This window comes from Centruroides sculpturatus, unplaced genomic scaffold (genome assembly GCF_000671375.1).
Source record: "Centruroides sculpturatus isolate CEXI.00-Female unplaced genomic scaffold, Cexi_2.0 scaffold502, whole genome shotgun sequence".
Lineage (NCBI taxonomy): Eukaryota > Metazoa > Arthropoda > Arachnida > Scorpiones > Buthidae > Centruroides > Centruroides sculpturatus.
Window position 1 is genome coordinate 11,611 of NW_019384630.1, and position 13,925 is coordinate 25,535.

Consider the following 13,925-nt stretch of genomic DNA (forward strand, 5'->3'; position numbering starts at 1 on the left):
TTTATTCACAATTATCTTTATTAATATTTCAGAAATCTATAAAGCAATATAAGAAACCATTGTGCAAATATTTTCAAAAATCTTAGAAAGAGAAAATAAATTATTATAGAAAAAGAATAATTCTTATTTTCATCATAATACAAAAGATACAATTACATTTTTACTGATAAATAACAGTAAAATAGTATAAATACATGTAAAGAGTGTTATAAATTTTTAAACAACTTTAGGAATGATCTGTTTTTTCTTCTAATATTTACAGTTACTAACAAATGGCAACTTTTACTTAATACTGAAATATTAAATGCCTTCTCACTTTTTGGGTTTTATAATATTTAAAAATTTGAGATAATGCTTGGCACCTTATTCCATCAAATAATGGAATTATATAAAAAAGCATGAGATTAAAAAACTGTGATTATTCGTCATTCTGTTAAAGAAAAAATTAATAGAAATTAATTTTGAAAATAAAAATATTTATTTAAAAAATAAACTCTTACTTGTACTGATTCAATATTAGAAATATCAGTATCATCTTTACATGTCTTTTGAAGACAAGTTATTTCGGCAGTAGAAACTTGATTTTCTAATTTTAAAAACTTCATAAGATATTGTTCCTCATTTGCAGCTTCAAAATCATTGTAATCCTGAAAAATAAAATTATTTCAATTGTTAAGTGTTCTCATATGCAACATAAAAAGTAAATATATTTCCTCATTCAATAATTCCAATGCTATCCATGCATGTGGACGCACATACAAAAAATATCACAATACCACAAAATTACTGAACAGGGCTGTGGAGTCGCATAAAAATCTACCGACTCCAACTCAGACCAGGGGCAGACTTGTTACCGAAAGTAACCCAGAAATTCTGATGTCATCATGTGACCTCAGAATAAAAGATTCAATAAATACAGTTCTAATAAAGATAAAATGTAGAAACTTTTTATTCCAAAGCTAAAAGACTCCTCTAAGTAATATACAAATATGTATTCAATAATTTTTACTTTTCTGGCTGTTATATATGAGAGAGAGAAAGTGTAGCACTCAGTCAAAAAAATGACCCCTCCCAAATGTTTATATTTTTGGACTCAGGACACCTTGAAATTTTGAGATATGCAAATGATTCGAGGTTTTTGCTATATTTGTAGATGTTAGACTGTGTGGGGGGGGCATAATTTTGTCCACCTTGTTTGAAGTCTAATAATTTCTGTGGTCAGAGTGGTCAGAATCAAAGTCAGATGGTTTAACACAGGAGTTAGTTATTAATCATCAAAGTGGTTAAACTAAATCATGTCCCCATATACATTCCAACATCTTAGGTGAGAACATTATAACGCGTTTTACTGTACTATTATAAAATGATAAAAAAGCTTACTTTAAGGGTAGAGACAAATTTCATTTTTTTTTTAATTTTGAACACTAATAAGAAGTAAAATATTCATTAAGAGATATGATACATCATCACTTTTATGTCTTCACCCTATCGACCTTTAATTAAAAAACAAAATTTAATGGTATTAATGCCCCTTTATATGCAAGCTACAGTGCCACAATTTGCTTCTTAAACTTTATCCATTCTGAGATATTGTTTAATATCTCAAAACAGAAATTAAAGAAATTAGATGCCAACACAAACATGTGCACTAATTTTTCCATCTTTATTGACTTTTTTGAGGGGTTTGGGAGGTCTCCAAATGTGTAGATTTGCAAAAAAAACTTGGAGGGTCAAATTTGACACGATTCCAACACTTTTCCATTTTATATACATAACAAGTTGAGAAGTAAAAAGAAGTTGGAGTTGGCGGATTTTTTGGTGACTCTAACTCTGGCTAAAACACCAAAACGTCACGACTCCAACTCCATAGCCCTGTTACTGAACTTAAATAAAATGCTTTAATGTTTTGAAATATATTTACTATACAAAATCCAAATACTTTTGAGATCCTTCAATCATAAATTAACAAAAATATAGCAATATTTACTGTTAATAGACATGCCCTCTACAAATATCTTAAAGCAATATTTTTATTTTCATTTCCATACTAATAGTATCTCATATTTGATTTGTCATTTCCTCATAATTAGCCTCAGACCAGTAAATCTCTTCAGTTTCCAGCAAAACATGTAAAATGCAGTAATTCACAAACATTTTTGGAATCCACCAGATTCCAGCTTCAGGTTCAAAGAGTACATTTTGATTTGGAATGCATTAATTAAATAGAATGCACTTGTAGAATTCAAATTTGAACAGGCCAGTATGTCATGTGCTGATCATATACTATGTCATCCAGGCTATAATGATGTTTCATACCATACCTGCCATGTTTTTAGATCAGCGATTCCCAACCTGTGGTACGCGTACCCCTAGGGTACGCGTACCACAGGTTGGGAATCGCTTAGGTTGTTTAGGTACAGAAATAGGTTGTTTAGGGGTACAGAAAAAAGTTAGTTATTATGGCAGAAAAAATAATATATTATGTATCACAAACTAATAGTATTAAAAAATTATTAGATAAAAAATGTTCCTTGCAACAATCACAACTTTATTATACATTTTTTCTTTTAGGTTTTTTTCTTTAATTTAAAGTTACAATATGTAAAATTAACAATACGGTTACTCACTAAATTTCTTAAATGAGGGGTACAATCTAGAGATATGACATATCACGGGGTACAATCTAGAGATATGACATATCACGGGGTACAATCTAGAGATATGACATATCACGGGGTACACTAATGAAAAAAAGTTGGGAACCACTGTTTTAGATAGTTGTATCTCCTCTCTAGAGCAAATACAATTGGAGTTACAGCTGACTTTAAATATTTCAATGGACTCTAAGCATCTGTTGAGGTCTCAGTTTGTAGAGGATTTGAAAAGCTGGGCTTGATTTAATTTAGCCTCTATATGGTCTTCTGAGGTAAAGGACAGACAGTCTCTTAGTCCATTAAAATATTTAAAGTCAGTCATAATTCCATTTGTCTCAAAACTTTTTGTTCCCATGCATTTAAGAGACTGTAGCCATGTTTTCCTATGTTATGATGCCATACGTGCTCCACTGCGCCCTGCTTATGATGGACCATTCCCCGTGGTGGAGAAGGGGACAAATTCTTCAGGATTCTAAAAAATAGCAAATAAGTGGTCATTTCCATCGACAGACTGAAACCTGCCTTTATGCTCAGGAAGAAAGATTCAATTAGCCCTACACAGCCTGTGATAGACCAACCCAGCAACACAGTGGCTGGGAATAACCACCAAGCAGAACCCGCATGCGAGACGAAGACCTCATGACATGGCTGCAAAATCAAACCCCCAGTGAGATTCATCAACCACAGTCACTAGGAGAGGGTACTGCGGCAACCAGTAGTTTATCACGGACTCAAGAGATGGTGCCACTCCTCTGGTGAGTGCCCACAGAGTCTCGTACACAAAAAAACGTTTGACGTTATGGTTTTTTCCCACAGGGGATTCTGGGATTGAGTTTTGTCTTGTCAGGTGATCGCTGCAAGAGCACATGTAGGTCTTAAGTGTACTCGTACAATTTGTTTATGAATAAATATTGTTTCAGTTTAAAGAGTAGTCATGGACCTAACAAATTCTTGTTTACCGCATTCTGTTAAGTGTAGTATAGTCTTAGTGATGTTTGAAATGGATGGGTGATAGATGGTCGTGTTTTGTTGAACATAGGTGTGGTCCTCCATTTCCTTCAATACAATATGAAAGTTTAATTTATTTCTTGTCACTTGTTTGCCTTTGTTGACCTGTAAAATTCTCAGAGTCAGAAGTAGATAGAGTATATTTTTTACTTGGTTTTAACTGAAAATAATTTTTATTTTTAGTGATTATTGAATATATATCGATCCCATTGGTTTTAATTATTGAATTTAATAACTTCAATGTTGACAATATAGGTTAAAATGAACAAGTTACTTTTAACATAATCCTAGAAAATTTTAAGTGATTAGTTGAAATGTTGCTTATTAATATATATATGTTACCGCTAAAGCTCGAAAGCCATTAATGTGCAGATTAGACCTTAGCTAATCTGCAGATTAACTACGGTGATCCATTAAAGTTGTGAAAATTGTTCCGTTTCTCAAATTATCTAGGTAATGTGCAGAGTATCTAGGTAATCTGCACATTACCTACTAGGCACTCGGTAAAGTGAAAATAAGATCTTTGCTGGAACAACAGCAACGTTTCTGTACACTTAAATTAACATAATGTTGTTTATCCTGTAAATGTTCGTCCGATGGAGAAATATTTTTAATAAAATTGAAGACAAAACTGTCCAAAAAGGATCACCATTTATTTTTTGTGTTTCAAGACTAACACATTATCGGCAACTTACCTTTCTTTGTAGGCTGCTTGTCGCCCGAAAATTACAAAGAGTCCTTTTAAAAAAAAAAACAAAACACATCAGAAATTTTTGTAATTTTAATTGGATGTGTTTTGTGTTTTTTAAAAGGACTCTTTGTAATTAGAATATAAAAGTTGGATACTTATTTTGTGGACACCCTGTATATATCTTACTATGCATGTTTTAAGTACAACATGCATTAATATCATCAATATAAATAAACAGCAAAATTACAGAAAAATGTTTATTAGTAGATGAATTAAATTTATAAGTAAATACTACAAGGCATATTCAGAAACTAAAAATACAAGGCCAGCAGAAATACAAGAAAAAATATTTTTTTACAATTTGCTGCACCTGTTAGGATCTTAGTCACATGATAGGTGACACCTGATTTAATTGTATCACTGTTATGCTTGCAGTGTATGTGAAAATAGACATGTCAATTTGTAATCCTGCCAAATGTCAGGTTCATTTAGTGATTTGATTTTTTTGCATGAATGGAAAAACTGCCACCAAAATTCATTACCAACATATTTTCTATTTATGGTAAGACATTATAAATGATACTTGAAGTAAGAATATTTTTAACCTCTGTTTAATTTAGTTAAGTTATTTTGTTATTATATTAACATCATATATGCTAATCCATTTATATGTAAATAATAATTTAACTATTAATTAAAAATAGAATGATACTTAAAATACTTTTTGTGGAACATTCCAAAATTTAAAAATCATCAGAAGAATTTTCAATATTCAAATTTTAATGACATAGAACTATAATAAGGTGATTGATAGACCTGAAGAACAACTGTAAAACAGATCAAAAACATTAATCAAAACATTAAACTGATGCTAAAAAATGTTAGTTAGTGTAGATTATTATTAGAATTGTATTGTTCAAATTTTTGTTAACTTTATAGATGTTTTTTGACTCTATTTTTGGTGCTGTGTGTGGTGGCCCCTACATAGACAACTCTTTAGTTGAGTCATTGGGACTCTAGTAGAATGGTATAGACTCCCAAGGTGCTGGGATAATTTTCCTTGAGCTTGTCATTTCTCAGAATACTAAATATCATGTGACTGCATTTGTTTTATTGTTGTTTAAGGACTCATTATGCATTTTTTTCAAAAATTGGAAAATAGCTTATACAGGCCTCTTTCTATTGTCTAGTTGTGAACATGTAAGTGTTAGCAGTAGGTGTAAATTTTTAAAACTCATATTTATTCTTTTTAACATTGATTATTATTTTATGTTCAAATTTACTTGAATTATTCTGTTAGAACAGAAAATAACTTAACTAAATCAAATACAGGTTAAAAATATTCTTACTCCATTAAACATTTTACTGGATGTAAATAACATGTACTTCCATTACTTTTGATTCTTATCCAGTATTCTTATTTTTTATACATATACTATATCATATTACATTCATTAAACTTATTTGGTATTATTAATTTTAATTACTTACGCCACAATAAATATCACCATTAAATATTTGAGGTGGAAGAGCATTTGGTCTGTCATGTTTCTTGCATTCTTCTCTCATAAAATTACGATCTTCTTCTCTTCCAGTTTCTGTAATATCAATTACATCAAACTCTAATTTTAATGATTCCAGTACAAACTGAACACGCTGTTGTTGTTTACGTATCTGAAAAAAAATTTATATATATTTATAAAAATTTATATAAGTACATGTATTATTATTTCTAAAATTAAATTTGTTTACTATTACAAAATCATAATTTTAATTTTTATACAGAAAAATCAATTTTTTTTAAATTTAAGAAAATGTTAAAATAAACTACATTAGAAAATAGAAGACATGATTTATAAAATATAAAAAGTGTATGATATATAAAACAAATTACTTCAAGAAAAAATTGTAAGCGTTCCTGCTGATTAAATTTATAGAATAACCAAAGCAACATCTGGTACCAAATTATAAAAAAGTCACTCTGGTTCATTGACAACCTTGAATTTTATTGTTACATGACAGTTAATTATTTCAATTAACTTTTTTTAAAAATATTTTATTAATTAATTAAGAACTGTTATTGTCTCCTATCACATATCACAATAATATTCAGTTACTAAACAAAACAAAATTCATTTTTTATTGACTATAAATCAGTTGTAATACATTTGTCAACAGAGAAGTATTTTATTGTTATTAATAAAATTTAATATACTGTATAATGTTTACTTAAGATTAAAAAATATTATAATTAATTTATTTTCAATACAAAATTATTTTGTACTATTAGTATATATTTTTAATAAATGTGAAATTAAAAATATTGTAGTTATAAAAAAAATATAATTTTAGATCTATTGTAATGAAACAATAAATCAATAAGTCGTATAAATTATATCACAATGTGTTATTACAAATATTTATTACTTAACTTTCTGATAATTCTGTATTATTGATAATAAAACAAAGTATTCCTTATACAATGACTCATTAAAATAAAGCTTTGTAAATATATTATTCAACACCATTTTATTTTATGAATTATACTTCTTCATTATTTTTATTTATTACTTCTTTAAATAATTTATTTCTATTCATATTTCATAATCAAAACTAAGTGGATAATAAATTTTATCAATCAAACATTCAGATTTTACAGTGTAAAGTTTTTAGAACTAAACCAATAATATAATCTCAACTTCTGCTTTCTAAATTTTTTTTTTTTTTTTTGATAAAGATTAGTTAATCTGGACATAACATAATTATATTGGTTTATATTGTTAGCAATCAATGTGTCAAATAATGAGGAAAAATGAACGTGTGAACTTTCCCTTCATTGAAAGTCCAAATGATTGCTTTAATATTTAAAAAATGAGTATTCTAAATAAATGAGCCAATAAATAAATTTTTTCAAAAAGCAATCATGCATCATCCTAGACAAAAACAAAATAAATATTCAAAAATATATACAAATATTATCTTTTAGATCTTTCAAAAATATCATCTCATTCCAATCTCTCTTGGAATGATAATGATCACTAATATCCACATTAACCACAGTTATATTATTGGAAGTTATTTTAGAATAATGCTGAACACAATCAATAATAGAGGTTAAAAACAAATCATTCTGGAATGGCACTGGAATTGATATGCATAACATTAAGTCTATAAATAATGTTGCAAAGTAATTTTTATTTTGTTTTAGAATGTAATAATATATTGTTTTAAATTTGACTTAATAACACAATAAAAATAAAACAAAATTAAATTTAATGCAGCAAAACATAAAATTAATGAATATGGCACAATTTAAGAACAATACTTAAATTATAAAACTATTTAAAATGTAAATATGTGAAATAACATTGCCACAAATGATATATTGGTAACTATACTTTAACAGATATAAATGACACCATCTCAAAGCCTGAGTAGTATACAATAAATCACCAAACGATTGCCTAAATATCAGGCTATAATAAGGCTAATTAAATGATTGGTATAAATTAATTTGGCACTAGAGGTTTAACCAAGTAAGGTTATATCTAATGTAATATACTTCTGGAAGAGAGGACTCGCTCGGGGTCTGGGTAGCGTAACTGGCAAGCAGAGGTTGATAGTTCAAGCCCCATCCCGAGCCAGTTCTTTTTTCCAAAAGGTTCTAAGTTTATTTAATAATTTATTTATTTATTTAATTCTAATTATTAATTTACTTAAGAGATGGCGCCTAACCTCTACATCTAGTGCCAAATTAATTTATACCAATCATTTAATTAGCCTTATTATAGCCCGATATTTAGGCGATTGTTTGGTGATTTATTGTATACTTTAACAGAGTTTGAGGAAAGCCAAATATCAGTTATCTTTGTGATGATAAATGAATACCTATACATACAATGACAGTTGTATGTATAGGTATTGTATGCTACTAGCAAATGTTAGTTATTGAAACCAGTGTGGGTATTAGCATAAAAAAAAAAAAGAGGGAAAGAAAATATTCATTCAAGGATAATTGATTGTTAATTCTTAATGCTCAATTCATTCTTGTAATTAAAAAATATAAAAATTGAGATATGAAGTAGTGTTTGGATATTCTGAAAAGTTTGTTTGTACTTTTTTGGAACATATTTCCATTTTCCACTGTTTAAAATCATTTGTAAAATGACTTTAAAACATCTTGGTTTATATACTTTATGAAGCTTTTTCAGCAAAAGATTCAAATTTATATTCAAACATCTCTTTATTACAGATTTCAAAACACAATTAATGTGAGTTGAATCAAATTCCAGTTTACTTTAAAATAGTAACTTATTAAAAAAAGTATTGATAATCAAATATTATTTCATTCACCAGTACAGTGTGTATTTCTATTAATAGGACTTATTAAACTGGTATTTAAGATTACTGCAAATCAGTCACACAGATTAAAATTGTTTTACTGTATTTACTTTTACAGGTAAAAGTAAATAAAACAATTTTAGTATTTTAGTAAAAATAGTATACAAATTTCAAATATTACTTAAAATAAAGTTACTGAAAAGAAATTTTTAAAATAAAAATATTTCCATCCCACATACAGACCAATTCCAGTTTTTGCACTGCAAAAATCAACTATTCTAATATTAACTTCTAACATCTCTAAATTTAAAATATTACATAGCATGAAATACTACATTTGTTGTTTTATTTATTCATTTACTAATAAAATTAATATAAATGTTGTATCATTTAATTTTAATTTCTTGGATTAAATCCAACTTTTACATAATATATTAAGTTACATTTTCCATCATCAGAAAAATCAGAAAAATCACCAAATTTTAAATAGGTAATTAAAAAGTTCGAAGTACACCTTTATCAATCCAGCAAAAGATTTTTAATACCGGTTTTTAATTGATAAAGGTGTGGTTTTTAACTTATTCACTATCCAGTATGTAGTTTATTTTAAGTTTGAAGTAATTTTATTTTATGATTAAAAACACTTAAATTATTTTTTAATATATTATAGTAACTTTAAATGAATAAATTTGAATATTTACAACAAATACATTGTAGAAATTTCATAAATAAAATAAATATACAAGGATCAATGTTTTAATTTATATAAAAAAAACATGATTTTGCAGGAAACTAAGTACTTTCATCTTATTAAAGTCTTCTTCAGAAATAAGCAATTTAAAAAACAAATAGAATTAAAAATTTTGAAATAAATTGAACAAATTATGAATAATTAAAAGATTTTTTTAAATGTTTACATAACTCTTGCATCTAAACAAAAAAGATTAATTTCAGCTATACTAAAATTTGGAGTTCTTTCTGTTCAGAAAAGAACAAAACCAAGATTAGTTCTTATCTACCAAGACTTGCATGCTGTAATTTGAGAAAAATAAACACTAAAAGATCAGTATTGTAAATGTTATTAACACACAACATAGGTTGAAAAGTAGTAGTACCATTGCCAGAACTTTTGTTACATAATACAAAATTAATAAAAATAGTAATGTTTTCCAAATTATGACTTGAGTACAAACACTTCCAGATGTGAAAATTTTTCCTTATTATATGCCATATATTAAAAAAAAATTAACTTTATCATATTTCAAATGAACACTGTTTCACATTATATATCATATTACAATTGAAACTTATAAAATAAAATAAAAAATAATTCTAATAAATATCTAACACAATATTTATAGTAAACTGGTCATATTTTTGTTATAAACATTTTATTATATTAAATAATTTTTATTTTTGACTTTTGTCATAATACATAAATAATCACATGGTGATTTGCTCTACTTACAACATGAAATGTTTTCTTCTTTAATGCATTGGAAGTCAAGCATACAATGTTTATAGTGAGTAACAAGTGAAAACAGGATGTAAACTATGATATTGCTCATCAAGGAAACAAAATGAACTAATTTCCTGATGACTAATGCAGGTAGGCTACCCACACATCATCTAATTATTTAAATATGTTTGAAATCTACTTCGACTTTTTTTAAATTGAAAAGTTAATATATTAAAATATTATTTAAATTTACAACTGCATTTATTTGAATTAAATATTAAAATATTTTATTAATAATATCAATATAATATAGTTTCTTTCGTTGAATTTTATTACATAAAATTTAAAATTTATCAAACTCCAATATAAAAACCATTAGTATTGTTTCTACTTTGTATCAAAGTTCAACAACATAAAATTATTTAAGTGGAAAAAATTCTGAATATAATAATTGTGTTCATGAACATTTACAGTATTTATATTATAGGCAGTATCATCAAGTGGCTGTTTAAGCTGCTAAAGCAATGATATTCTCCATAAAATCATAAAAAACCGAACAACAAATAAAACAATTAAGAAAGGACAGTTCAGTGTGTACATCAGATTGTTTGTAAATAAAGATCTGATATACAAACTGTAGTTTATTTTATTTTAAAAATTCAAAATGCAAAAAATTTTGCAAATTCTTTTAAATTACATGCAGCCTAGTTGAAAACATATCACTGTATTGAACTAACCAATTTTATGAATAATACAAACCTGATTTGTTTTATATAATAGTTACTGAATTTGTTCTGAGTGAAAAAATTTGATAAAAGGAATTTAGAATGATCATTACAAAAAAAAACACTTTTTCTTAGATTAGATATTCAAAACAGTACATCCTGTATAGAATATATATTGCAATTTGTGTAAATATAATACATGAAAAGTCTCAATTATAAATAAAATAAACACTGAACTACACTGATAAGTCTCAACATATTTTTATTAAATAATTAAACATTTTACGTAATTCAATGTAGGCCTACATTTTCTACTATGTTTCTTTCCATAAGTTAACTAGAAATTTCCAATTGATATGGATTTCCAACAGATTTATCACTCTTCAATTTTAAGTCAAATATTGAAGTCGTTGGAATATTAATATGACCAAAATTATAGAAATTAGGTGTTTAATTTTTATTGAGAATCCTCACTTAATATTATTGATAGATTCTTAGAAACTATAATGTTAAATGAAATAATGTATAATGAAACCAATTCTATCATAGATTAAATAATATAATCAAAGATACAATCTGATTATTATTATTCTAATTGGACTCCAGCATTTGCTTCCCTACCTAGTATAATTAACTTTTTGGTTTATAAAGAAAATTCAACAACAATAACTGTAAATGATTACAAGTGTAGTAGTAGTATCTTTCCTCACTAAAACATAGTTTTTAATGTACTTCTCTTTTTATTCCTGTTGACAAAATTCTGGAGAAAAGTTTATAGGATAAAATTCAAAACAACTGAGTTAGTTTTAGGATTCAATAACAAATCACTTTTGAATCTTCTGTTAATATACAAGTGTCTGTTATAGTTAGAAAGATGAAACCACATATTACCAGCTTATAATCAATATTGTTTATAATAATGTTAGCTTAGTGGAAAAATTAATGTATTATATACTAGACAATGTACTAAGTTACATTATTAATATATAGTACTAGATGTTCCATTGCTTTAGTATTAAAAAAATTATATTAAGCTATATGAAACTTCTTATATTAAAATTTATTTAAAGAAGTTTTCATGTAAACATCTAATCAAGTGTATGTAAAAAAAATTATCATGGAAAATATATATGCTTAGTCTACAGATTGATAAAATTAATATAAACTACAAAGTTCAATTGAAAATAAAAGCTTATGCACCTTACTGCATCAATTTTTACTTTCAGATAAATGTGAATAAAAAAGTTTTCTATAAACTACATTGTTACAAATTATTTATTGCTATTTTAGTGAAATATAAAATTGTGTAAGATTACAAACTCAGAACAGAACACATTTTAATAAGAATTTTACTAACAAGCAGGAAAAATTAATTATGTTTCCTTTAAAATATGTTCTGAAATGTTCATATTGTTTACAGGAAGTCAATGACAAGCTATCTAAGAAAGCAGACTAAATTTAATGCTAATCTTGCACCTATTTATCTAAACTCAATTTTTTACCATATAACAATATTTCTCTTAAAAGTCAAAAATGTTTTAACTTTCATGCCTAAAATGAAGTAATATTACAGACACATTTTATTTCTAAAACATAATTATTATTAATTACTAATTAAGAACAAATAAAAATTAAAAGCATACATTTTCCATATTCAAAATAAACCCGAGATATTATAAATCTTGTAAAAAACAGCATCGATCTTATTTTAAAATTTACGTATTAAATCATATAACATTTTACCATACACTTTTTATAAACATTAATAAATCAATACAAACTTATAGTTTATTATTATTTGAAAAATAGAACATCTACTGTATTTTAAATCATTTATCTATTAACGTATGTAAATAATTTCTGATCTACATCTATATCATTAACGGCACATCCGAACAATTTTACGATAATATCTTATCAAGTAATTTATCCAACACGAGGTTTGTGTTGAACAAGTAATTTTGATTATGCAATATTTACAGTCATACTACTGTATTCATTTATAATCACCATATAAGACTTGAGTGGTTGTTAATTTTATTGCCAGATTATTATATTATTAATACATTTACCACAATAATGTATTTATTTTTTAATTAAAAGTATCATGCAGCTAGTGAAATCTATTTTACAGTCTGATTGTGAATAAAATGAGAAATAAAACTGGGTCTGTTTAATAATAAAATTACATGTAATTTATTCTGAGAAAATACATTTACTTCCTGGAAAAAAAAACTGTAATTATGACAGGAAATCATTTTATAATAAGCCATATAATTTCATATTCTTTATGAAGCTTTGATATGTAATTTTTACTATAAAAAGAGATTAAAAAATGGAAAATTATATGAAAAAATCATCTTTGTAATTTTTTTTCCTAACTTATTAAAATTCGAAGTGGAAACAGAAAGTTTACATTGTGCTCGAACTCTTATCCACTTAGAAACATATAAATTATAGATTTACTTAAGGCTATTAACTTAAACTCACTTCATGATTGCCCGAAACTCCGGAGATGAACACCCTGATGACCATCTTCCTTCTTTCTCCCGATTCCGTGTGCTTCGATGAGGCGCCCTCTAAAGTTTTGTTATAGTTTAATCAATGACGTCACGCTTCGAGTATTTATTTTTTTATTTTTTATTTTTTTTGTGCATGAATGTAGGAGGTGTTTCTTTTTCCTCTTTTCATTCGTCTATTAATGTGCAGGTGACGGCGCGCGGCCTTATCTTCCGATTATTAAGAAAACAACAAACAGATTAAACACGAAAGCAGCGTGTTTCGCTCCGGTTTTTCACTCGTCCGTATCTTTTTAAATGTCATTACTAATCAATAAAAAATTACGTTTTGCATCGTTCAATTTAACGGAAGTCGATTTACAATATTTTTCCTTATAGTAATATATTTTAAGCAAAATTTATTTTCCTGATGAAAAGAATACATCATTGCAATCGTTTTCTCCGAAATTCTAAATTTGCGAAGTTGGTTACGCTGCACGGTTCCTGCTTATTAAAAGATGGATTGTCTTTAAATCTATCAACTGTAAA

At 26.6% G+C, this 13,925-nt stretch overlaps 1 protein-coding gene across 1 annotated transcript; it reads right to left on the bottom strand.

Moving 5' to 3' along the window:
* LOC111625726 (SH3 domain-binding glutamic acid-rich protein homolog) lies at positions 1 to 13,517 on the bottom strand. The gene is made up of 4 exons (XM_023368943.1): positions 13,369 to 13,517; positions 5,845 to 6,027; positions 501 to 647; positions 1 to 430 (listed from the first exon to the last, which is right to left on the bottom strand). The coding sequence occupies exons 1-4, from the start codon at positions 13,411 to 13,413 to the stop codon at positions 419 to 421; spliced, it is 387 nt and encodes a 128-aa protein (XP_023224711.1). The 5' UTR covers positions 13,414 to 13,517; the 3' UTR covers positions 1 to 418.
* Positions 13,518 to 13,925: the final 408 nt, after the last annotated feature.

Bases quoted from the DNA above. Each gene is read 5' to 3' on its own strand.
- LOC111625726 (XM_023368943.1), bottom strand. From the start codon at position 13,413: ATGGTCATCAGGGTGTTCATCTCCGGAGTTTCGGGCAATCATGAA. The intron at 6,028-13,368 runs GTGAGTTTAAGT...ATTTTTTTTCAG, and splicing joins GAGTTTCGGGCAATCATGAA to ATACGTAAACAACAACAGCG. The intron at 648-5,844 runs GTAAGTAATTAA...TTTATTTTTCAG, and splicing joins ATGGTGATATTTATTGTGGC to GATTACAATGATTTTGAAGC.